The 25,390-nt window shown below is 45.1% G+C and overlaps 1 protein-coding gene across 8 annotated transcripts in view; it reads left to right on the top strand.

Annotated features, from left to right (window-relative positions):
- PHKA2 (phosphorylase kinase regulatory subunit alpha 2) overlaps window positions 1-25,390 on the top strand; it is an 85,133-nt gene that overhangs the window by 46,928 nt on the left and 12,815 nt on the right. For 7 of the 8 annotated variants that reach the window (XR_014239254.1, XM_082375488.1, XM_082375487.1 and 4 more), the window contains 13 exons: window positions 241-363; window positions 3,989-4,084; window positions 7,777-7,884; window positions 9,921-9,999; window positions 12,664-12,798; window positions 13,473-13,582; window positions 14,751-14,895; window positions 15,152-15,230; window positions 18,260-18,429; window positions 19,207-19,380; window positions 23,037-23,125; window positions 24,126-24,259; window positions 24,668-24,824. Coding sequence is in view for 7 of the 8 variants with exons in the window: in XM_082375488.1 (XP_082231614.1) it covers window positions 241-363; window positions 3,989-4,084; window positions 7,777-7,884; window positions 9,921-9,999; window positions 12,664-12,798; window positions 13,473-13,582; window positions 14,751-14,895; window positions 15,152-15,230; window positions 18,260-18,429; window positions 19,207-19,380; window positions 23,037-23,125; window positions 24,126-24,259; window positions 24,668-24,824 (1,599 nt within the window). In the remaining variant the exon portion in view is untranslated. The remainder of the gene's footprint in view (window positions 1-240; window positions 364-3,988; window positions 4,085-7,776; window positions 7,885-9,920; window positions 10,000-12,663; window positions 12,799-13,472; window positions 13,583-14,750; window positions 14,896-15,151; window positions 15,231-18,259; window positions 18,430-19,206; window positions 19,381-23,036; window positions 23,126-24,125; window positions 24,260-24,667; window positions 24,825-25,390) is intronic. The other variant, XM_082375486.1, reaches the window with a different exon arrangement.

The following is a 25,390-nucleotide window of genomic DNA, read 5'->3' as shown; positions in this document are numbered from 1 at the left end:
GAGATATAGTAAGCTTAAAATAATAAACTACCCAGGAGTGTTGTGTACATTTGATTTACTTTTCTGAAATTTTACCATGGAAAACTGCCAAAAATGGCATCTCCCCATTATAGCAGAATCCTAATCATGCCAGCCTCAAAGCTCATTGAATCAGAAAGCAAGGGACACCCAGTGAGGTATAGTGGTATTATGTATGTAATCTGACATTACCTTTTAGAGGGTTTACCTGTTTGGTTCCAGGACCCAAACCGATTGCATTATGACCCTGCCGAACTCAAGCTCTTTGAAAACATTGAATGTGAATGGCCTGTGTTCTGGACTTATTTCATAATAGATGGGGTCTTCAACGGTGATGCTGTTCAGGTGAGAAAATGCTGGGTGTTGTGTTGGTAATCAGCATTTTCATTCCACTGGTGTGCTGATTACTATTAGAACATAGGGTTATGCAAGAATTCAGGGCACTGTGTCAGTTATCTGTCACTGCTGAACAAACTTTCCTAAAACGTAGTGAATTAAAACAATAACTCTTTTGTTTGCTTATTATTCTCCAATTTGGGCAAGGCTCAGCTGGGACAGGTTTTCTCTGCTTTACCTAGTGTCACCTGGGATGGTTCAGTGGGGCTGGAGGATCTACATCCGAGATGGCCTCCCTCACATGGTTGGCAGCTTGTTGGCTCAGACCTTAGTTCTCCACGTAGCTAGCTTGAGCTTCTTACAGTATTGCAGTCTCTGGACAGTTAAGCTTTTTACATGGTGGTCATCTTCTCCCAGAATGCAAAAGCAGAAGCTGCCAAGCTTTCTTAAGGTTTAGGCCTGGAACTGGCAAAGTGTCAACGTCTGTTGCATTCTGTTGTTTAAGGGCTATTGTTGCCAAGCCAGGTTTGTTTTGCCAGAGTGCAACAAGCAAGCCAAAACGCTGAGATGCCGAGGTTTGCGGCAAAAAGAGGGTTTATTCGCAAGGCAGCCATGCAAGGAGAAAGTCTCAGGTCTACCTGAGCGAAGGCAAGGGGCTCGGTGTATTTATGGGATAAAGAATAAAGCAGCAGGGCGGTCTGAGGCTGGGGAAAGGTGATTGGAAAAAGGTGCAGTAATTGTCATTCTGCCCAAGTGTAACTAGGCTACAGGGCTCTGCATGTTCCAAAATGGAGGTGCTTAGCATGCTCTGAGGGTGGAGTTTTCAGCCCTCTGATGCCACAAGGTCAGCGGACACTTGGGCATGCCCAACTGGAGGGTCAGTGGTCCTAACCAGTCTTAACCAGATCATTTGGAACCAGACACAGCTGACTCCAAGTTCCTAGACAACAACTCGGGCAAACATCTTATTATTCAGGCTAAGTGCTGCTTGGAGGACTTGCAAGTAATAAAAGGACTTTCATTAGTGAAGGCAGGTTACAGGTAAAATGGATTTGACTAATGATTACCCTTGGTTTCAGTCCCCCCTATCTTTTGATCATTCCTCCATCTTAAGGGAAGAAGGGCGATTACCACTCTGGATACTTCCTGCCGATAAGGGGCATAGACCCAACTAGGGCTTGTGGAATGAAACTGTTTAGCACTCATTTGAAAATATTCGTTTGTTCCCAGTTTCAAGTTAACATTTTGATCCCAATAAACAAATACCACCTATGTGCCAGCTGTCAAGGCATTCATAGGCCCAAGATTGGTAAACCATAGACAAAGATGTAGCCTGAGTGGGCACATAGAATGCCAGACATTGTTAAAACTTAGGCTTTTATTTTTAGGGATTTTATCTAGGATAAGCCAGGGATCAAGTGTCTTACCCTTTTCCATATTGGAGTGTCTTGATCATTATCAGTTTGGCTGAAACAATTAGATATTAAATATGGAAGGGACACAGGCTGGGAAAAGTTAAGTATGGTTTCTATAATATCCTGACCATGTAGAACCTTGACAAGGGTAGATGCCAGGGTCATTTTTTTTTTTTAATCTGAGGACACAAGGAGAGGAGCAAATTTCGGCTTAGGATAAAACAGGTGACAGGAAATTCTCTGTTGATTAGCCTAACCCAATGTGTTACATCTGAGGGCCTTTTATCCTAAGTCATTCAAGGGGAGGGCACTACATAAAGGCTGGAGGACTAGGAGGCGGGGTTCATCGGGGGCCACCAAACAGTCTTCCACGGACGTGCAGGTTTTGTTGTTGCTGCTGTTCTTTTCAGACCAGCCGTGGTTTTGCCGTCTTTAAGGGTACTCTTAGCTAATGTCTTAATTAATGTATCAGCCTCCTAACTGGTCTCCCAGCCTCGCTTCCTGCTGTTTCTCCACACCATTGCCAGAGAGATCTTATTAAGAAAGAGATTATGCTACTGCTTTGCTTAAAAGCTTTGAATGGCTTCCTGACTGCTTTTGGGATGAGGTACAAGCTCTTCACATGTTTTGTAGGATCCCGTAAGATCTGGCCCTCGTTTTCACCAGGGTACCCCCAATTTCTTGTTACTTATTTCCTTTCTTGAGTTCTGTAATCCAAGCACATGGAAACTTTTTCAGTCCTTTGAGCAGGCCATGCTGTCTCTCCCCTCCTCTCAAATGCCCAGGATATGCTTTCAACCCCCAACTTCCCCTCCCTACTTCACGTGATTCGTTTTAAGTGTCTCCTTTCAGAAAGCCTAAAAGCTGGGTCAGGTGCCCCTTTTATATGCCCCACGGTTCTTATAACAGCTTGGCACCTGTAACTGTATTTCCCGCTTAGTTGTCAATGGACCCTGGTAGAGGTGGTCTCTGTCCAGTTCGCTGGTGTACGCCCCATGCCTAGTACATAGTAAGTACTCAGTGAATATCTGTTCATTCATTGGCTCTTTAGCATTTGCTGCCGTGCATACTTTGGTGAGCAGAACAGACCTGTCCTCATGAAGTTTATGGGACTGACAAACTCAAACACTTGGCTGTTTTTTTAATTGTTCAGATCACATGTTCTGGGGTAGGATATGCAATCTAAGATTCGTTTTAGTTTTTGAAAGCTGCCTCTATTGAGGAATGCAGAGGTGTTTCAGAAGCGGCAGTAAACTTCAAATATTAATGTTCCCCCTTTGTTGATTCTCACTCTTATGCTTTAGTGATTATCTCGGTTCTTACGTTTTCTGTCCTTTTATCCCAAGACTGAAAGATCTCAAAAAGATTGAGTTGGAATTTCAATTATGAACAAGCTTGACAATTATCAGAAACAACAACAGCAAAAAAAAAGCTAAGGAGACAGAAAAGCCTGTTTAGTACCTTATTTTGTAGGTCTCACAGAATTTACTTCTCTTAGCCCCCTGTGCTGCCTCTTCCACTTGCTGCCCAGTCACATTTTAAAGTGATGCACCCTGTCGTGCTTTGCTGTCCATAAATTTCAAACGAAAAGAAAATGAGATCTGGAAGGCATTTGACTGAGCTCTCCAAAGATGAAATGTGTCAGATAGCTGGGTGGCTGTTAAGGGTTTTTTTCTCTCCATTTCCCTTTTAATGTATAGGTTTTTATCACTGCCTTTTTAATTTAATAGAAATGTTTACATCAACAGCTTTTACTGAGTAGCACGTCCTAAAAATTGGGGTACATGGATCATAGAACCTACACTTTTCTTCACATCTTATTCGTTCAGCAAATATTTTGTGAGCAATAAATGTTTGAACAAGGGCTTCTTCAGTGGAAAACTACCAGCAGGTGGAAATGGGATGCACTGCTTAACATCTGGCCTCCACTCCATAAAGCTTATAGTCTAGCTGGTGAGACAAAATTTAAATATGTGAGAAGTTAAGAGTGAAGTATTTAAATCACGAATTAAAGACAACACATAAAAGGCCAGTCGCATTTAGCTCCTCCTAACATTTGCTGTCAGCCAGAGTCCAGGTTCCTCCTGCAGCCCTTGAGCTGAAGGTATTTGTGCATTTCTTAGCCTTGTGTCCTACTTCTGATCTGTTTGTTGCCAAGAGAGCTGTTTTTCTGTGTTGCACTGCTGTTTCCTACCGTGGGGGATGGGGCTATTTTCCAGGTCCAAGAATACCGAGAGGCCCTGGAGGGAATATTAATCAGAGGCAAGAACGGGATCTACCTGGTGCCTGAGCTCTACGCCATCCCGCCTAACAAGGTAACCAGGTGCTGCTTATCTAGTACAAAGTGAGATGGTGCTTGACCTTTTGGTATTTTTCATTCCCCCTTCAGACCTAATACTTTTTCTCCAGGAGAAGTGGTTTCTAAAGCCTTCAGTAGTGTTCCTGTTTATCACAGGAGTTACGGCTTTGGAGCCATGCTTGACCTGGCTGGTGCCCAAGGGAGGCGTTAGTTGAGGACCTTCAGAGGATACCTGTCCTTCTCTGAGCCCAAGGCCACACAGGCCCTAAAAAGCACAAAACACTGTTAGGCACCATGTTCTCACACATTTCCACGGAAGAAGAAACCAGACAGAATCTCCCTGGGAGAGGGGGAGAGATGTATAGGCATACCTCGCTTTACTGCAACTTCGCAGATAACTGCGTTTTTTTTTTTAAACAAATTGAAGTTTGTGGCAACCCTTAATTGAGTTCTTCCAATAGCATTTGCTCACTTCGTGTCTCTGTCACATTTTGGTAATTCTTACAACGTTTCAAACTTTTTCATTATTACTATATTTGTTATGGTGATGTGTGATCAGTAATCTTTAATGTAACTACTGCTGAACTTGATGAAGGTTCAGATGATGGTTAGTATTTTTTAGCAATAAAATATGTTTAAGATACGTACATTTCTTTTAGACATAGTGCTATTTCACACTTAATAGATTACAGTATAGTGTGAACATAACTTTTATATGCAATGGGAAACCAAAAAATTTGTGTGACTCCCTTTATATTCATTTTATTGCAGTGGTCTGGAACTGAGGTCTGCCTGTATAGGGTAGCTGAGAATCTCTTCCTTTGAGTCAAGCAGTTCCTGAGCTAGAGCTTGAGTAATCACTTAGAAGCCATTCTGTATCATGAAGAGGGAAACTGGCCAGTTCCAAGAAGATGCCCAAAGATAGTTTTGTTCTATCCACTTTCCTAACTTGGGTCATGATGGACCTATATATCTTAATGGGAAGATTTCCCCATACATATCTCATGTTTAGCAGAAAAGAATTCTCGATTCAAGGCTATTTCTCTTTTGAATGTTCCTGTTGCTTCAAAGCTTCATTATTGCATTTTGGGGAGGAAGAGATTTCAGAGAGCAGTGTCCTTCCCCCGGTTGACAGGGCCTGCACTAGAGCGTAACCCTGCTGTCACACAGCAGCTTGGGTCTACGGGTTTGTGGTTGAATCAGGCCACGAGCACATGGTCAGGGGACTGGCAAAGGCCTTTGAAATTATCTGCCTCAGTTCAGAGAGGCAGAGCTCAGACAGCACTGGGCTCTGCCTGGAACCAGACCCCAGGTTCAGGGCCTCCTCACAACGCCACGCTGCCTCCTAATGGGTGGTGCATTTCCAGGGAATGGAGAGTCCCTCACTGTACAGATCAGGCCATGGAGCCTGCAGGGGCTGTTTTCTTTCTAACTGTTAGAAACCTAGATTTCCTGCAGACGTATTGATTTTACTATGTGTGATGTGTATGTGTTGGTGGGGGGGGGGCCTGACAGTGGGGGCTGGGTAGTTACTTCCTAGCAACTGCGTGTTCAGGTTGCCCCTTTTCCAGTATTGAGGCACTTGACAAAACAAAATTAGTAATGGGAGGTAATTTGGAACATGGAAGCATAGCAAGGGAAAATAAATAGCTTCAGGGTTATTTCACCTATTTTATGATAGAGAATAACCATCTATCCATGTTCTACTAAAAGGCACATTTCCTGACTGTAGTAACTGCTAGGTGTTATAAGCTCTCCTTTTCTTTCTGGTGAACAGTTCTGGCTACATGTTGGAAAAGGTTACTCTGCAACTTTTCTCTTCTGATCTCTACACTGACCTTTGTGCTTGTACTTGTCATTTCAGTATCCTCCTTTATCCAGTGTGTTTACACATCAGCTAGGCACCGATTTTGAACGTTCTTTTATTTTGAGCACAGTTTGTATCTGTGCTGGTTCCGGCTGACAGCTGGGAAGGTTCACCCATCACATCAGTAACATGTTGAGACCACTACAGACAGGGCTACCCCGACCCATATGGCACCTTTGTGCAAATTAGAAAAAGAGCCTCACCTTTGGAGTGGCCACAGCCCTGGGCCAAGGCGCCATCCAGCCTGAGTTTCAGCGTCACTCACTTCCTCAGCTGGACAGGCTTTTGCAAGGCGCCACCACCCACGGGGCCTCCACTGGACAGCTCGAGACTAACGCAAGCATACCCAGCAGACTTGCTTGGAGCAGCTGCTCCGGGCTGGGCAGCAGGCTAGGTACTGGGGCACAGAGGGGTCACGACGCCGGCTCTGCCTCTGCGAACTTGCAGGCTAGGGGGGTCGGAGGAGCGAATCCATGGGATGGAGGGCAGACAGAGGACTGCCGGCGGCAAAGGCTTGGTGCATTAGAGGACCTGCAAGCAGGTTGGAAGGACTGAGGTGGAGAGGGGGAGACACATACCTCCACGGGGAGGCAGGAGCCAGCAATGGGTGGGAGGAGGGCAGAGCGAAGCTGTCTTTTGACCCAGATACCTTGTCTACCTTCTGTTCTTTGCATCGACTATTTCCCATTCCAGATCTATGTAATCTTTCTTAACACTACTTACATTTCAAAAAGTTTTAATGTACAGTCTGATTGTAAAAGTAATTCTGCATACTGCAAAACATACAAGATTCTATAGAAAGAAAATATTTCTCCCGAATCTTACTTCCCAAATATAACCACAATGATGTTTTGGAGAATCTCCCTCCACGTATTATCCTATTTGATTATTTTATTACTGGTAACATTTAATTCTGTTCCGTTTATGAGCTTAAGTTTTTCTTAGTTTACTACAGAAAATTTTTAAAAATTTACTGCATATATTAACAACATCACTGATTAATTCACAAGCAGAGAATGACTCGCCTCATGATGTGATTTTCCCCTTTGGAGAAAGATGTGTTTCCTATTTCCTTCAATTGGCTTATGTTTTCTGGAGAAGGAAGTGGTCACTAACATTACCCCCAACCAACGAACGTTGTAATGACCCAAAACCCAAAGGTCAGCATGGAGTTTACAACAGAGAAATTTGCAGACTAACTTTTACAACACGTAGCCAGCACTGTCCATCAGAAAGAGAACTGTAGCTTATTTTGATGAGTCAAAACCCCCAATGGATTCAGCTTTTTGAGTCCCTGATGGAAAATTAGTGATCTAATAGTACAATTGTTTTTCCTCAATCAATAGCGCCACCTTCTGGTAATTTTCTTGCATCTGCACACTGAGTTTATGAACCCCTGAGGAGAGCAAGATAGAAACCTGACTCAGCATCCAGAACTACACTGCCGTGGCTATTGGCTGATGTTTTAGATCATTGTACCCATAATGCAGCCAAATATAAGTATGAGCTGTGACATTTCTTGTTGCCCAGAGCTGTGCTCAAAGGCAGCAGGCCCGGCTTCCAGTGCCTATCTCTCTGCCTTTTGCCATCAGTGTGCTTGCGGGAAGAGCACTGGCTGGGACCAGGCCTGGGTTTGAGTTCCACCTCTGCTGCTTTTAGCCACGTGGCCCCCCGCGCAAGGGCCTCAACCTCCATGGCCTCCTTATCCCAGCTCTCGCATAGAATTGGTTTGGAGGATCAAATGAGTGGCATTTTGTAAATCCTCCGTGCGCTCCCCATGTAGTGACGTTGGCCATTTTCTCCTCTGACATTCTGACTTTGGGTTTTCCTCTCTTTGTCAGGTAGATGAAGAGTATAAGAATCCTCACACGGTGGACAGAGTTCCTCTGGGGAAGGTGCCCCATCTGTGGGGTCAGTCCTTGTACATCCTCAGCTCCCTGTTGGCAGAGGTAAGGGACTTGGGGGCTTCACAGACTGGAAACCATGTGATTGGAAGTTCAGGGGACCCTGGAAGAACACAGGGGCTCTCTGCTCAGTGTGGCTATGAATATCTTTGGCATCTTTTTTTTTTTTAAGATTACATTCTTTTAAAAATTTTTTTTTAAGATTTTTTTTTTTTGATGTGGACCATTTTTAAAGTCTTTATTGAATTTGTTACAATATTGCTTCTGTTTTATGTTTTGGTTTTTTGGCCGTGAGGCATGTGGGATCTTAGCTCCCCGACCAGGGATGGAACGCACACCCCCTGCACTGGAAGGTGACGTCCCAACCACTGGACCGCCAGGGACGTCCCCCGTCTTTGGCATCTTCATGGCTTTCAAGTCAGCTGGTTGGGGTTGACTCTGAGGCTTGAGACCTAGGCTTGTGTCCGTATTTATAGTAAACCGTTTGGGGCTTAGCTGCAAGCCAAGCACTCTCTGTCCCTCCCCCAGCGCCCCTTCCCACCAGCATTCCTGGTCTGTGGCTAGAACCTGGTTGAGTTGATGGTCGGTAGGAGGGCCGGAAGCTTCTCAGCCAGGATCAGCACATGTATGAAAGATGCAGGGTTTGGGGAACTGCTCCACACGGTCTTAGGTGCAGGAAGCAGGAGGACTCTGACGCTCCAGTGCTCTCTGCAGGAAGGGGCAGCGGGCTGGTTCTTCTGTAGTGGATTTTGTGTCGGCTGCTCCCTCCCTCAGCCAGTAACACCGCCACACAGAAGGTCAGCTGCCTCTGACTCATTCCTTCTTGTTGAGCATTTTCTTGCCCCCAGGTTTAAGTTTTTAAAATACAAATGCTTTTGTGCCAGCTAAAAATGAATCCCCTCCCCAGTCCTAAGTGTGAGTGATTTTTATCAGATGGCTCATCTTTCCTGGGAGGATCCTGCCCAGCTGAGTGCTTTGGACCCCTGGGGAGGGGTGTGGGGGGCGGGGGGTGGTGGAGAGCGGGGGTGGGGGGGAGCAAAGGGTTGGATGTCACTGGAGTTCCTGGTGGGTGAAAGAAGACCCAAGTGAAGGTATCACAGTGCAAGTGGCCCTTAGGTGCTGAGATGGAGTAGTTGCTTCATGGATATGATTGTCTCTGCAGTTTCATGGACATGTTCTTGGGGGTGGAGACTGTGTCTTATACTTTTGTCTTTAAGAGTAGGGAAGCACATATATCTCCTTTGGAAAGCCAACCCTGCCTCTGACTAGCTCTTTAACCTCGGGCAGGTCTCTTAATCTCCCTGGGCCTCGGTTTCCTCATCTTTATTATTATTTTTTTAATGTTGTACAGCTTTATTTAAATATAGATTTTTTTTTTTACGTTTCCTCATCTTTAAAGTAAAGAGCTTGGGCTTTATCATCTCTGCAATATGGTGCAGCTCTGATTTCTGTATCAGTGAGATGGGAAACAAACTTGCTTCTGTTTCCTCCTCTCAATGTAAAGGCCCTCATCTAGGCCCAGCATTAGGTCCAGCTTCTCCTCAGAACTCGCAGAACACCTTGATCCATTCTCTTAAGGTTCCCATCATTTATAGAAAATATGAGGAGATCCACATTCAAAGAGCACTCTGCAAGCAGGGAGGGGAGTTTTGTGTTTCAGGACAGTCAGCTCTGGGCCAAGTCCTTACCCTAAGGACATTGCCTCGGTTTCCCCACCTGTAAGATGGTGCGAATGGTAGTGCCTCCCTGTTAGGAGGCCTGTGTGACGATGCATGTACAGGGCTCAGCACGGTACCTGGCGCGGGGTAAGGGCTCAGGAAGCATGAGTTACCCTTGTTCTTTTCACTCACACAAGTTGGGCGTCTCTGACTAGCCCTGGAGAGCTGGGTGCCAAAAACGCAATACATTTATCAGCGCCATCTAAATGGTATACTGTAGTTCAGAGAAAATAAGCAATTGCCTTGAAAAATTATAAAGGAATAAAACACTGAAGATTTTGAGCCCCCAGATATTTTATTTTCAAACTTAGGTTTAAGGTGAAATTTCAGTTAGTCATAGTGTTAACGCTCCTCTTTTCCTAGGGATTCCTTGCCACTGGTGAAATTGATCCCTTAAATAGAAGATTTTCCACTTCCGTCAAACCTGATGTCGTAGTACAAGGTTTGTGAGCATGTTTACTATTCATATTTAACTTTGTAAAACCAATGTTATTTTTAAAGCAAAGTGTTCCTATTTAATTTTTAAAAATCTGCATATGTATATATTTTAGCATATATTAGTTCTGTGAAATATGTTCTGTAACTCAGCTGCTCCCGATCACAAAGTTACTTTCTACAAAGCAATTGTTTTCTTGAATCTAAACCTTGATTGCAACTGGGGCACAAGTGATTCATTGAGCATCATTTTTCATAACTGCTATTCTTTAAAAAGTAGAACGTGACCTTGTTGAAAACTCAAAACCCAAATGAGGGTTCACTCGTTCCTCCCTTGGAGGTCTGACTTCTTTCCAGAGCTGCAGGCCCATGTTTTCACCTCCCTCCACCCATCTCCCCTCCTCTCCAGATGGCAACTCTTCCGCAGAAGTGCAAGGCCAGCCTGGGCTACTGCTGCGACACTGGCTCTGACTAGCCATGTGACTTCACCTCTGTGTGCCTCGGGCTCTCATGACCGGTGCTCTCTCACAGGGTGGTCTTGAGAGGAATTGAGATCCACAGGGAAAGCCCTCAGTGCAGGGCCAGGCCTAGAATGCTCCCTGCTGGCCGATCCCTCTCCCTACTTCCCCTCCTAGGAAGGACTCCCCAGGAGCTCACAAACCTCGTAGAGTGACTTATATACCAGCTAGTATCATAGCGTGTCGTGCCTACGCCTTGTGTCCTCTACAGGACACTGTACATTTCTTAAGGACAAGGGCCTTATCATTTTTGTAGCTTCTATGTTGATTGATACACACGCACTCAATACATTAAAAACAATTATTGAGCAAATGAAGGGCAACCCTCTCTGTGGCCACGGACGCATTTGGCTGCGCCTGTCCGTGATACAGCAGAGGTCGCGCAGGTCATCACCCAGTCGATCCTGTGCCCCAGGCCCACCGAGAGACGCACCCAACCATCACAACATTCCGATCAGGTAGAAAGTGTGACGATCATGATTATCATCCCCCTCTTACACATGAGGCTGAGGGGTTAACTTACTCAGGGACCCGCGGCTGACAGCTGGAGGTGCAAACCCAGCTGTGACATCCAGGTGGCCTGATGCAGCCTGACCCCACAGTCTCTGCCCGTCACCAGAGCACATGCTGCTAAGTGATCCCTTAAGTCCACAAGGCCACTCTTCCAATTGCAGGCTGGGGTGCATTGATGGATCCTGAGCACCATTTTTTTTTTTTAATGCAATAGAAGAAAACAGAGTAGAAAATATCAGAGGCTGTGGTCTGGAGGAAGGAGAAGTGCAGTTTCAGAAACTCCTCTGCGTGCAGCTCTCTCAGATCACCAGGCTTACAGGTCTTGGTCAAGCCACTCCTCTGAAAGAGTCACTTGTACAGAGTGACCGCCTTGTGGCTCTGATACGTGGAGATCTCTGCACGGTGTTGTAAGCTTCTGAAGAGACGGATGTTAGGGGAAGCTGCTCGCCCAGTCCTGCATGGCTGACGTCCCTGCTCAGCTACAGCTGGCCAGCCGGGCAGCAAGGCTTCCCCTCAGGGCCTTGCTGTGAAGCTCAGATGAGATCATGGATATTAAAATACTTTGAAGAAGCATCATGTGCTATGTAAATATAAGGAGGTGACATTCAGGTCTCAGTGGCATTTATATGTATCATACGTTCAGGTGCCACCAGCCTGAGGGTACAGTGGTTGGGCTCAGGGAGCTACCTTAACAGTAACCAAGTCTTTCCTCTGGCCTGAGCACCGCCCCGAGCCCCTCCAGTTCCTGGCAGGCTCAGCTGCAGGTGGACACAGCACTGGCCACTCTCTCTGTGGCCAGAACTCCCTTTCTCCAGTTCCCTCCCCAGGACTCCTTCCTTTTGCCAAAGCACTGTCCCTTCTCTTAAAAGCCAGCAGTACTGGTACAGCAGGTATGGGGGGTCTGAGCCCGCCTCCGGCCCCCACATCCCAGGCATCCCAGAGCCCTGCCTGCTAGAGAGCCAGATGCCCAGCCTCACTCACTGGAGTTGGGGCCCAGGCCGGCCCACTGGGTGCATGGCCCAGCTCTGGGGTGGCTCTTCCCTACTAGCGGGGGGCCCTGTGCTGTGTTTCCCAGTGGGCCAGGCTGCCCCACTACCACCAGCCCACTGGTAGGCCCACTTTTCCTTCTCTCCAGAGCATAAAACCTCCTCCCCCCTCCCCCTCCCTCCCCCTCGGTCAGAGCATCCCCTGCTGCACACGCCACTCTTTTATATTGCTCTTCTGTCTTTGAGAGCAGAGGCACAGACTTCTTCTGGTATCCCCTTTGCAAAGCTGTTTCCACTCCTGACCCCATGTGAAAAGAACACAAGACAGGTTTCGAATAAATGCAGACCCACAGGGAGGCAAGACATCATTTGAGATGGGTAATTCAGCTTGGGACCTGTTGAAGACCATTTCTAGAAGTCCCAGACTGTCTTGCACATTGAGGGCACTTGATAAATATGCACTGTGGGTGTTGAGGGGAGGCAAGGCCAGAGAGAACCCGGAAGAGCGACAGGACAAGCGCTCTCCCTTTCAAAACCACCCAGCACGTGGAGAGCATGCTGTCACAGGCCAGAGAGGAGAGTAGACAACAGCACTCATCCGTGTGAGGGGGCGAGGGCCACCGTCTAATGCAGATGCTATGTTCTTGTTCACAGTGACTGTTCTGGCAGAGAACAACCACATTAAGGAGCTGCTGAGGAAACATGGGGTGAGCATCCAGAGTATTGCCGACATTCATCCAATCCGAGTCCAGCCAGGCCGGATTCTTAGTCACATATATGCCAAGCTTGGTAGGTTTGGGGAAATAGCAGGGCATTTTTGGCGAGGGGGCATCTCGGGTCTAGGTTTTGGATCTGGGGGAGACTGTGATATGTGTAAATTCAAAGGAATTGGGCAAAGCACTAAAGTAGGTGGTTTGACAGCTTCCACGTGAAGAGGAATGGCCACCAAGCACATTCCTCTCATGCCTGTTCAGGAGATGTCACCACAGGTGGCCGTGTGATTCATCAGATCTGTTGTAAAATAAGGAGCCACCTTTGAAAATTCACAATTGGAACAGTCATTTGTGTCTTCGTAATGTTTCTAAATTTTATCTGTGGTCTAAGAAAATGCTTATTTACCTATTAAAATGGGAGATGGGTTCTCTTTACTTTTTCTAAAATCTGACTTTGTTTAGGATCATGGTTCAATACTAAATAAATAAAAAGTGAACATTAATAAAGTCCTTTTAATAATTTTATTCCATATAGATGTTGCACCGGGTGCTGTTCTTCTATATGCATGAAAAGAAGGGGGATGGGATTTGTTTTTAATTCATCCTTGTCCCAAAGAAGGATAACAGTATTAGAAAAACCAAACCCCAAAGTGAGTTGTTTAACATATAAATAAGTCTTAGCCAGAATCACTTGGATTAGATGTCACTGTATTTGCTCTAGCTCGAATTTCTCTTTTATTTTCTAAATAGGACGGAATAAGAATATGAAATTGAGTGGGCGACCATATCGGCACATTGGTGTCCTTGGAACATCTAAACTATATGTGATTAGGAACCAAATCTTTACTTTCACACCCCAGGTGAGGAGAGCAGGCCAGTAACAAACCAACAAGCATCTGTTTATTAAGCTGTCTTTTCTGTCTGGGGAGGTACTTTGAATGTGGCAGAATGTGCATGCATGTGTTCAAACAGAGACATAAGATGACACCCAGTACCTAATACAATTCTTTACTCGTGGTAGGTGCTCAATAGATGCGGCTTGAATCGAATCGAGCGTCCCATCAATTCCAGTATGAAATTCATACCACTTTACAAATCCGCTAGTGACATGCCACTTGACTCGCAGCCCTTGTGCCCTAATTGCAATAGTCCTTAACCCTTGCTTAGGCTGTCAGCAGGTCCTCTATCAGCAGAATCCCACATGGGAAGTCTGATTTTTCAGGTCCCAACCCCCTTGACGGGATCCTGAATATACTGATTATGGAACTTTTCTTCAGAGTTTTTGTTTCCAAAGGAAACTAGTCCTGTGGAATGCAAACGAAGCGTTTTTCATCCATTTGGGCAGCTAGAAAGGCCAACTGAGGGATCACTTTGTCAACATGGGGCGTAGCCCCCCAACTACCTGGGGACATAGTTGGGCCCTAGGGTCATGGGTCAGTAGCCTCAAGTTGCTCTTTTTCACCCAGCCTGTGCTGCTTGCTTAAATCTTGTGAGTTATTTCCCTTCGTAACAGATTTTAGACCAGAGCTGAGTGTGCACTGGTCCAGAGGCCAGGACAGCAATGATTTTCATCAACATCAGGCAACAGTGCCTCTAGTTCACATTAACCAGGCCGTGAATCAGGTAAACACAGTCTCCACGTCTCACCTGCTCTCAGTGGCCCCACCAGGAAAACATCGCCGAGCCCAGCAGCCCTGGACAGTGTAGGAATTAAGGAGTTATTGATTTACTTTCAGGGACAGCGGTGTTGGGCCAGGTCCCTAAATCCCCATCCAAGGAGCTGTAAATAGATCTAGTTGTGCAGCTTTCCCTTCTGTGCTAGCACTAACGTAGCCCTGGCTCCTGGGCAGGCGACAGATCGATTTGTCTGATCGCGAGGAGAGCCCCATTATGGGGGTGGATTACAGCCAGGGTTGAGCCTCTTCTCTGGAAACAAAATGCAAGGATTAGTGCTGCCGTGAATGACAGCGGGGGTTATGTGGAGGGAAATGAAGGACAGCCTTGAACCTGGCCTGTTCTGACTTGCAGTTCACTGACCAGCATCACTTCTACCTGGCCCTGGACAATGAGATGATGGTGGAGATGCTGAGGATCGAGCTAGCCCACCTGTGCACCTGCTGGCGGATGACGGGCAGACCCACGCTCACCTTCCCCGTCACCCACACCATGCTCAGTAACGCCGTGAACTTGATCTGCTTGACTCCTGGCCCACTGGTGGTTTGGGCCCTTTTCAAAATGTTTAAAATGAGTCCCATGGACAGAGCTAAGTACTGAAGGGGGTTCTTAGCAGTTAGGTTTCTTAGGTCAGGAATCTTCTGTGCCATACATATTTTAATTAGATTTTGTTGATGAACACATTTCAGTGCATACCCAAACAAAGTATTCCCAGATTAACTAAACTAACTGATTTTTTTTTTTTTTTTTTTTAGCAAACGATGGCTCAGATATTCATTCTGCTGTTCTTTCTACAATTCGAAAACTAGAGGATGGATATTTTGGAGGAGCTAGGTAATTTGTGATTTTTTTAAAAAGCAAAAGTAACATTGACCTTTCTTAAAGTCTTTTGCTGCCCTTCTCCCATTTTTCATATCACTTGCCGAACATAGAAGCGTGGAGCTTTAGAGTAAAAAGGGAGTTAAAACATCTAATCCAGTCACCCATGTGAAACTGGAATCATCTCTAAGCATCAGTTGGTGGGTGTTTGTGAAGCTTTTATGGGCGCCAGGAGGCCTGGGGCATAGAGAGGTGAACATATCAAGTCTCTCCGAAGTGGCACTCTGGGAATGCATGTATGGAATGCTGTGTCTGTTTCTACTAAAAGGCGTGCTAGAAAACACCCAGTGCCTAGCATCTGGCAGGTGCTCAGTAATCAAATCACTCCTTGAATTGACTTGAGTGTGCTAACACCTTAAAAATAATTCACAGAACTTTACAGATTCCTTCGTGGCCCTCAGAGCAGAGCACCTGAATGGGCCTCCCTAGACCACTGTCCCCTCATCCTCCGTGGAACGACGCCCATTCCGGTTTGCAGGCCCACAGTCCAGCCGGTGCTCCCAGCTATCGCAGTGAAGCACCTTGAGGGATAGGGGGCTCACCTCCCATGGAAACCCCTTTCGTTTTTGTACCCCATGACTGTCACAAGGCAGAGGATTTTTCAGTAGCATCTATGCCCTGATCTCTGTGAATCTCCTGGAATATGCCAGAAGGGCCCCAGGATAACCTCACCATGCAGCCGGCCCGAGTAATGTGTGGCCTTTCTGGAGCTTGGGGAGGCTGCCATTTGGTCCCTGATGGAGTGCCAGTTGCTAAAAGTGTTTGGGAGTTGAAGTCAGCCCTTCTTCTCACATCCTCCCACACCAGGGACCCTGCTGCCACAGTAGTTTTTTAAAATTATACACGTAAAAATTGCCATCTTAACCATTGTAAAGTGTACAGTTCAGTTGCGTTAAGTATATTCACATAGTTTGCAACCAATCTCTAGAACTCTTTTCATCTTGTAAAACTGAACCCCCACCCCCCCCACCCCCCGCCACTGCCCCTGGCAACTACGGTCTACTTTCTGTCTCTAGGTGTCTCATCTAAGTGGACTTATCCAGTATTTGTTTTTTTTGTGACTGGCTTATTTCACTTAGGCTGATGTCCTCAGGGTTGAGTCACTGGATTTCTAAGCACTGGGTTTGGCACCTCTGCTCACCAAGCTCGCTGCAGGTTTTGCTGTAGACTCGAAGTGGCCCTCGCTCCAAGCTTCTCCTGGCCTCTCTCATGAGTGTCAGCGAGGCCATCCCCAGCATTCTGCTATCTAGCTCCCAGGGCTGGTGCCGTAACTGCAGTTGGCATCTGCTTTCGTCCATTTCATATCCAGCTTGGATAGGTTACCACCTGGCATATGGCGTCATAACCGAGAGACAATACCATACGCCCATAATTAACTGTTTTCCAAAATGAATTCTTTAACTGAAATCTAATCATTGTCAAAAGGATACCGTGTGCAGTTAATTGAGCCCTTGCAGTGTGTCCTTTGTGGCTTTGCACCTGTTGTCTCACGTTGTCTTCACTTTGTCGTGCAGGCTGTATTCCTATTTTATGGGCAAGGATCTGTAGGCTCAGAGAGCCAGGGGCACAAGATGAGTAGGTGCAGAAGCTCTGTGTGAGTCCAGAAACGGGGCTCTAACCACCATACCGAGCTGGATGGGGGCTTACAGGAATCAGGAGGGCCTCCCGGTTACAGAGTATGGCAAACAATTCAGAGAACCATGGAAAGAAACAGGAATGCCTAGGCTCCATCAGCTACCTTTCCTACTTAGTTCTTCATAATTAAAGTTGAATGTCATTTTGGCTCTTTTTTAGGTCTGAGGGTATTTAAAAAACTGAACTCACTCTACATGCCAGACTCTACCCTCTGGACCCACCTGGGGTCGCTTGCTATCAGAGGGTTTAAAATTACTGCCTTTCCGCCTTTGACCTGATTCCTTTCAACTTCATCAGAGAGGAACTGGTCCCTTGGCTCCACCTCATCTCCTACTGTTTCCAACCTCAGGGCAAAACAATCCTTAGAACTGACCCCAGGGCTCTAGGGGGAAAAAGTTTTTACTTGATTAAGGGAAGGCTTTTCTTTCCCTCAGGCAATGTTTCTTGACCTAGTGTACTTGCCCGTGGAAGCTCACGCACCTGTGAATTCATTTGAGCTGCATGCTTCTGTTTACTCTCCTCAAACTAAGCCATTTAAACAAGTCGTAATCTGATGCTGGTAGCTCTGAGGCATCCTACACTTTTCTGCCTCCAGATCCAACACTTTAAGAAGCACATAGTGCCGGCTTTCTTTCTGTACAGTGGACATCCCACTTGCCCCCCGAACCTGGGGGTGAACCAGGTTCAGGGAGCAAGAACTCGGAGGCTGCTACCTTTGTAGCAGAACCGCATACTGCCAAACCCAGCTCCCAGTTTTCGGTGGAACTTTCCCCAGCCTGATAATAGGGCCACTCTGGGCCACTGTCTCTATCCGGGGATGGCCCAGCCATCACATTCTTTCTAGAGAGAACTTTGGCTCTGAGACGTGCCTCTCCCAACATTTCCCCCCCCCCACTCCTCCCCGGGCCTTGTGTGGCTGAGTGATAGGGACTCATAAAAGGTAGCACGAGGGCATCCAAAGAATCGTTGCTTGTGGTTTTGTCCTGGTCCAGTTGTTTTAGGGCGAAAAATACCCAAGGGTTGGTTCTGGTTAAAAGTGCTTCGCTCAATATGTTTTGTAAAACTTTGGTTGGTTCAATAAAATAGATTTCTATTTGTGTTGGGTTTGGGAATAAGAAATCAGCATGATGCATTTTGGCTTTTAATATGCTGTGTGCTTCCACTTCATACTTGCTATTGAATTTTCATTTTAATTTCTTGGCTGACTACTTGTATGGGGCAATCTGCAGAGTGACGTGTTTACTGATTCTGGCAGAAGCGCCACCTGGTTATTGAAAAGTCTCTCGATGATTCATAGTGGAAGTTTGTCCACATCCACCTATATCTCTAACATAGTGTTTCCTTGGCAGAGTAAAATTAGGGAGTCTTTCGGAATTTCTCACCACCTCCTTCTACACGTATCTGACCTTCCTGGATCCAGACTGTGATGAGAAGTTGTTTGCCGATGCCAGTGAAGGGAGCTTCAGTCTTGATAGTGATTCAGATTTGGGAGGATATTTGGAAGACACCTATAATCAAGGTATGGCTTGGAATGCCTTTGCAGGTGGTCCCTGAATTTTATTTCAACCTTGGCATTGTGATAAAATTGCCCTAAAACTCAAGCACAGAAAATGATTTGTAATTAACATGACAAAAAAGAGTCTTTGGAAACTTTCACGTATTAAAATGAATAAAATGCCACTTTAATAAACCTAAACTGTAAAAGGGGGGCTTTTTTAAACCTAGAGGGACAAAGAGTTTCAGGAATGCGGACTTTTCACAAAATATAAAGGAAGAAACACACTGCTTGAATTTTCAAAGAAACGGTAGAATGATCTTGGTTTGATTGGATATAAGTGATGAAATCCTTTGTATATAACACTTCTCAAACTGAGGAAGGTTTTGGGTTGAAGTGACCTGTTTTTCACTTTTAGATAGTACTTGGGATTGCGGCTGGGGATTCCATAATGCTTAGCTCACTCATGACAAATTAAAACCAAAAGATCAGATGTTGGCTGCTGGCCCTCCGATTGTCTACATATTCAGCTCATCTTGGGATGATGTGATGTAAACACTATTTGGACCTGTATTTTCTTTTTCTAGGATGAAGTTTCTCCAAATAATAACTTTATGAATACATGCATTATCTATGTAAATCTCTTTCCAGGGGTAGAGTGGAGGTCAAATATCTATATCAAAATGTTGTCTTTCACTAAATCTACTCAGCACTTCATGCTACACGTAATCACTGTTATGCATTTAGGTTATTTCTGCAGCTTGTTTTCATTGGCTCTTTTTCTTACCTGTGTAATTATAGAAAGCCGGGATGAACTTGACCAGTATATCAACCACCTCCTGCAAAGCACATCCTCGAAGTGCTATCTGCCACCTCTTTGTAAGAAGACAGAGGACAGCCATGTTTTCAGTGCCATCTACTCCACTCGGGATATACTTTCCGTGATGGCAAAAGCAAAGGGTTTGGAAATTCCATGTACATTATTAACTCTTTTCTGCCTGTTAAAATAACTTCTTTTATCAAAGTAATGCATGAGCATAATGTAAAACTCAAAGAATCCTAAACGACAACAAAATGCAGCTGTTTCCTGCCTCACCTCTCCCCTCCTCACTGCCCCCAGTCCTTCTACTTAGAGGCAACCACTTTCAACTCTTAGTTGTTTCTTCTGGTATTTACATATTTCTAAATAATGTGTCTGTAGTGCTGTCTTTGATGCATCGATTTTATTCAGTATCTGTTGACTTTTTCTTATGCAGGTGAGGAATTCAGCTGTGTTAAATCACCACTCCTCTGCTTCACTTCCCCTAACCTGTCCATGCAGTTGTATTAAGGTTTAGTTAAATCAGTATTCACTATTTCTATCATTGTATGTATGCAAATATTATTCCCAACTCAGTATAATAATATACTACATTATCATTTTTCCTTTTTTCTAAAGTTAATAGTTGCCCTGTCTTTTAGTTTGCTTCGCTTCCTTTCTACACCTTCCAATGGCCTCGCAATACAAATTTCCACAAGGTGAATCATATGTATGAATCTCACGGTTCCACTGCTTTTCTTGGAGTCCAAAAGTTTCCTCCCATCTGGCTGATTGCACTCTAAGCCTCTTGCATACCTGGCATCCTGGGACTTTTCTTTACTATAATCCTTTGCTTGTCTATTCAGTTGGGTTCCCTGTTTCTTGATTCTGGCATGTTCCCCTTTCTCAATTTATTCCTTTGGTGGAATACATTCTAGAACAGTTTCAATAGGTTTTAAAAAATGGTGCAATGGAAGAGGGCACAGTAATGACAGCCCTTAACTTGCTTGTTTCTGGAGTTCACTGCCCCTTTTGGCCTGGTCACCCTCCACATCCAGGATGTAGATTTTATCACTGGGATCTTCCTTCATCATCATCTGGGAGACTTCCTTGTCTCCTTTGTTGGCTCTCCTGTTTTCTGTATCTCAACTTTTCCTCTTTCTTAGCTTACTATCTTATTTTGGTGGAGGACATCCAGTAGTTTCCTAGGAAACAGTGCATGGTGGGTAAAATTGTTGAGACCTTTCAAGTCTGAAAATATCTACAAATTATCCATTTGAGAGTTTGGCTGGGTATAGCATTCTAGATTGAAAATAAATTTTCCTTAAGAATTTTGAAAGCACCTCTTCATTGTCTTCTAGCTATCAGTGTTGCTACTGAGAAATCTGAACCCATTCTGATTTTTGATCCTTGAATATAAACGGTTATTCTCTTTCCAAGTTTTTAGGATTTTCTCTACTCTCAGGTTCTGAAATTTCAATGATGTGCTTTGTTCTGGGTGTATTTTCATCCACTGTGTTGGCTACTCATTGGGCCTTCTCTATCTGGAAATTTATGTTTTTCAGTCCTGTAAAGTTTTTCTGAAAAATTCCTTGACTCATTTCCTTCCCTACATTTTCTCTTGTCCTCCCTTTCTGGTACTTTATGATTCCAATGTTGACCTCCTGAAGAAGACTTTTTCGTTTCTCTCCCGTCTTCCATTTCTCTGTCTTTTGATCTGTTCTGAGAGTAATTGCTTCAACTTTTTGTTCCACCTGCTCAGTTGAGTTTTTCCACTTTTGCTGTCATGTTTTAAATCTTTGTTCTCTGAATTGTATCTGTTCTTGTTTCATGAATGCAATATAATTCTTATTACTCTAAGAATTAATGGCAGGGCTTTTTGTTTTTGTTTTTACATTTTCTTCTCCCGAAATGGTTTCCATTTCCCCCAAGTCAATTTTTCCTGTTTGTATTGGTTTCTATCTTCCACAGTAGAGTCTTTCCTCCAGTGCTGGGTGTTCCTTGGTTATCTGCTCGTGCGTATAAGAATCTCCAAGCCTATACCTGTAAATGGGGCCTGTTGGGTTTATGGGTGAAAGCAGGGCAGATTTCCCAGAGATGTTCTACAATCTCCTTTGCAATCTCCTTTGTAACCTGTAAGGGTCTGATTGCCTCGAGCTATACAGTCATTTATTCCCCCAAGGAATGTACCCACACCTTCAGACATGTGGGTCAGCATCCCCTCCAGAGACACACATACCACCCCTTTTTTACCCTCTTCAGAGAGACCTTCTAGTCTTCTATCAGGGTGAGCAAGGCAGTTGCCAAGCTGTGTGAAGTTGCAGAAGGCATCTAGGGAGCTCACTGCCTCTCACACACCTTCTTCTCCGTCTTCCTTCTTTTGGTTACCCTCTCTGGACCCCCAAGTTCTAGAGGTCCATGGTGCAGCAAGCTCCTTAGACTTCTGAGGATTCTCTGTTATAAATCTGACTGGTTCTTGGTTTTCCCCACTGCAGTCTTGGGTTTGGTTGCCTTGTGTCTACTAAATGTTTTCATCCATCAGCTTTCCCACTTCCAAAATGTTACTATTGTCTTCTCTCCTGCTTCCCTATTCTTTAGGGTTTGCCTTTTTTTTAATTAATTTTTGTAGTGTTAGTGGGGGTTTAAGAGGAAGTAAAATTAAAACTTATGTTTAATCCACTAGTGTTACCTGACGGTCTATAAATGCCTTTTATTTATTTATTTTTAAATTTATTTATTTTTTATTTTTGGCTGCGTTGGGTGTTCGTTGCTGCGTACGGGCTTTCTCTAGTTGCGGCGAGCAGGGGCTACTCTTCATTGCGATGTGTGGGCTTCTCATTGTGGTGGCTTCTCTTGTTGCAGAGCATAGGCTCTAGGCACATGGGCTTCAGTAGTTGCAGCACGCAGGCTCAGTAGTTGTGGCTCGTGGGCTCTAGAGCGCAGGCTCAGTAGTTGTGGCGCCCTGGCTTAGCTGCTCCGTGGCACGTGGGATCTTCCCAAACCAGGGCTTGAACCCATGTCCCCTGCATTGGCAGGTGGATTCTTAACCACTGCACCACCAGGGAAGCCCTATAAATGCCTTTTAAATATACCTCATCTTTACCTTGAAAGCTTCCTATTTTCCCAAGATGATATGACATACCCTGGCAGACAGAGATGGCTTAATGAATAAATACTGATAACATCTAAAGGTGGTTAAAAGGGGAATTCCCTGATGGTCCAGTGGTTAGGACTCAGTGCTTTCACTGCTGGGGCCCAGGTTCAATCCCTGGTCAGGGAACTAATAAGATCCTGTAAGCTGCACAGCGCAGCCCCCAAAATTAATTAATTAATTAATTAATTAAAGGTGGTTAAAAAACATAAGCACTAACACCCAGCAGTGGCAAAGTGAAACACACAGTGGACAGGAGGCTGGTACACCTCGATTATGAGAAGGCCAGTGACCTTGGACAAATGACAAGGTCATTGGACAAACCTTGGACGAACCCTCTCTGGTTCTCAGTTTCCACATCTGAAAGAAAAAGAAGTTGGACTCAATCATTTCTAAGGCTCCTTCCAGTCCTAGATGCTATGTAGTTTTCCCTGAATTCTAAGAGAGAAAAGTGGAGTTCAGCTCCTTAAAGCAAGGTGTGTCCTGCTCATTTCTTATTTCCAGAGTTAGCACATGATGTGGCCACATGAAAAATTCTTTTTGAAATCAGTGAAACTAAGTAAGTATTCATTCCTTATTTGGTTTGTACTGAATAGGGAGTAGCTGCCGTACCTCTTAAAAGAAGTATTTTATCCTTCCTCCTGCTCAGAAGAGCTTTCTCTTTATTCTTTTGTTTTCTAGTTGTTCCCATGGCTTTGCCAACTAAAGTTCTAAGTGCCCACCGTAAATCACTGAATCTTGTTGATTCTCCTCAGCCGCTCCTAAAAAAGGTAAAGTATTTAGAATCACTTTTTCAAAAAGTGTAATGTTCTTTGGTGCTGGTGTAGTCCCAAGAACTCTTAAATGGTTGAACTCAAAAGAGCACATTTCTTGGTATCCAGGACTTTCAGGATTAGAAGTTCTGGGTTTTGATGTGCACCCACTCAATTAGTTGTCTGGCTTCTGGTTTGTGTCAGTATGCACACTGAATTTGATGCAAACCTTTATATTTTGCATGTAGGAGATGGCTATTGACATTCTGCCTACCCATCAGAATCTGTGTCACATTAGAGGAAATGAGCTAGCTCACTACCAGGCCTGTCCTATCTGTGCCAGCCAGCCAAAGCCGGGCTACTTGAGGAGCAGGGCACAAAACCAGAAAAAGATTCCTCTGGAGAATAAAATCCCAGGGTGTTCCCCACTAGTTCCCATAATTTGTTATTTTATCCAAAGTTCCCTTTGATTTTATCAGAAAGATTCAGCGTCTGTTGGAGACTATTTTAACCTAACCACAATTTTAGGTTGTTTAAAACTCACATATTTTTTGTGTGTGTTTTGCCTTCAAAAAACATCTTATTGAAGTTTAACATACATAGAGAAAAGTATATAAAATATAAGTATAGAGTTCAGTGAATTATCACTGAGCCAATAGACCTGTGTGCGTAACAAGCGCCCTTTGTGTCCCTCCCGGTCGCTTCCTCCCCCTCCACTCAAAAGGTAACTGCTAGCATGAGTTCTAACACCAGGGGTTGGTTTTGCCTGTTTTTGACCTTTACATAAATAAAATTTACACATATTTTAACCTGTTCAGTTCAGTCTCTTGCAGACATCCACTAACACAATGATTCACCGATCAGAAATATAAACAAAAAGCCCCAAAAGATACAATGAAAACCTGAAGCATAGCACAGCAGCAGAGTTCCAAGACCAGGTTGGTGTGTCACTTCCTGATCTTCTGGAAGTTCGCATGCTCAGCCCCCCTCCCCTGCTTTTTGGCTTTTGTATGGACAGGCCCCCGAAGATGACTTCCAGTTTCCCAGAGATGACCACGGCGACGTAGACTGTGAGAAGCTGACTGAGCAGCTAAAAGATTGTTCGAACCTACAGGACCAAGCGGACATTCTGTACATTCTGTATGTAATAAAGTAAGTGGGTGGGCTTCACTAGGTTGAGCTTTCTCTGTTCTCCTTGCTCTTCGTCCTAGGCTTCTTGGCCTTCCAGCAAGCCGCATCATGGTCATAGTCACCCAAGCTACCCAGACTCACCGTGAGCAGACTCCCATCCCCTTCTCTACCTGCTAGTGTTGTCCTCCCAAGATGAGAAGGCTGGGTGAGGCCAGGATCTCACCATTTCCTGATGTTAGGCTTCTGTTTCAAATAGACAGAAGACGACACAGCCCTCTCGGTGAGACTCAGAGGCACTGGGAAGCCCCCAAGCACTTGGCAGATTGCGTGGTGATTCATTCCCCTCCCTGCCAAGTGAGCTCTATTGCAAGAGAATCTGGCCTTGAAACGTTCTGGGCCATACTTCTGGGGTTTTCCATCTCTTGACAGGGGTCCCGGCTGGGACACAAATCTCTCTGGACAGCACGGGGTCACTGTTCACAACCTCCTCAGCGAGCTCTATGGAAAAGCCGGCTTGAACCAGGAGTGGGGTCTGATCCGCTACATCTCTGGCCTACTCAAGAAGAAAGTGGAAGTCCTGGCTGAGGTCAGAGCAACCATGCATGTGAAGGGTGTCTGTCTGTCCTTTCTAGCCCGGTGCCCTCTTCCTATTATGAAAGCTGGAGGCAAGCACCTCCATTTGTAAAGGAAACGCGTTGTTTAATATACAGACGGAGCTGGTCCTTCTCTCCTGACCTCTCACTGCTCTTAGAAGACAGGCAGAGGAAATGAAATTCAAGTTGATTAGTTCTGTTACTTCTTAGCTGCAGAAAAGGGTTTACCAAGAAATAAAATGAAAATGCTCTGTGGCCCGGCACCCTCTTAAACAGAGCTCTCTTATTTCTGCACATCTGCAATACAGTCATCATCAGTATTTTAACCCCAAGGCCCTGCAAAATCCAGAACTGCTTTCTATGACATTCAAGTTCTTTTTTTTTCCCATTTATTTATTTATTTATTTATTTATTTAATGGCTGCATTGGGTCTTCGTTGCTGCACACGGGCTCTCTCCAGTTGCGGCGAGCGGGGGCTACTCTTCATTGTGGTGCACGGGCTTCTCATTGCGGTGGCTTCTCTTGTTGCAGAGCATGGGCTCTAGGCACGCAGGCTTCA

This window comes from Balaenoptera borealis (genome assembly GCF_965194805.1).
Source record: "Balaenoptera borealis genome assembly, chromosome: X".
NCBI classification, from domain to species: domain Eukaryota; kingdom Metazoa; phylum Chordata; class Mammalia; order Artiodactyla; family Balaenopteridae; genus Balaenoptera; species Balaenoptera borealis.
Note: the sequence above shows the minus strand (reverse complement) of the source record. Positions and strands in the feature narration are given on the sequence as shown.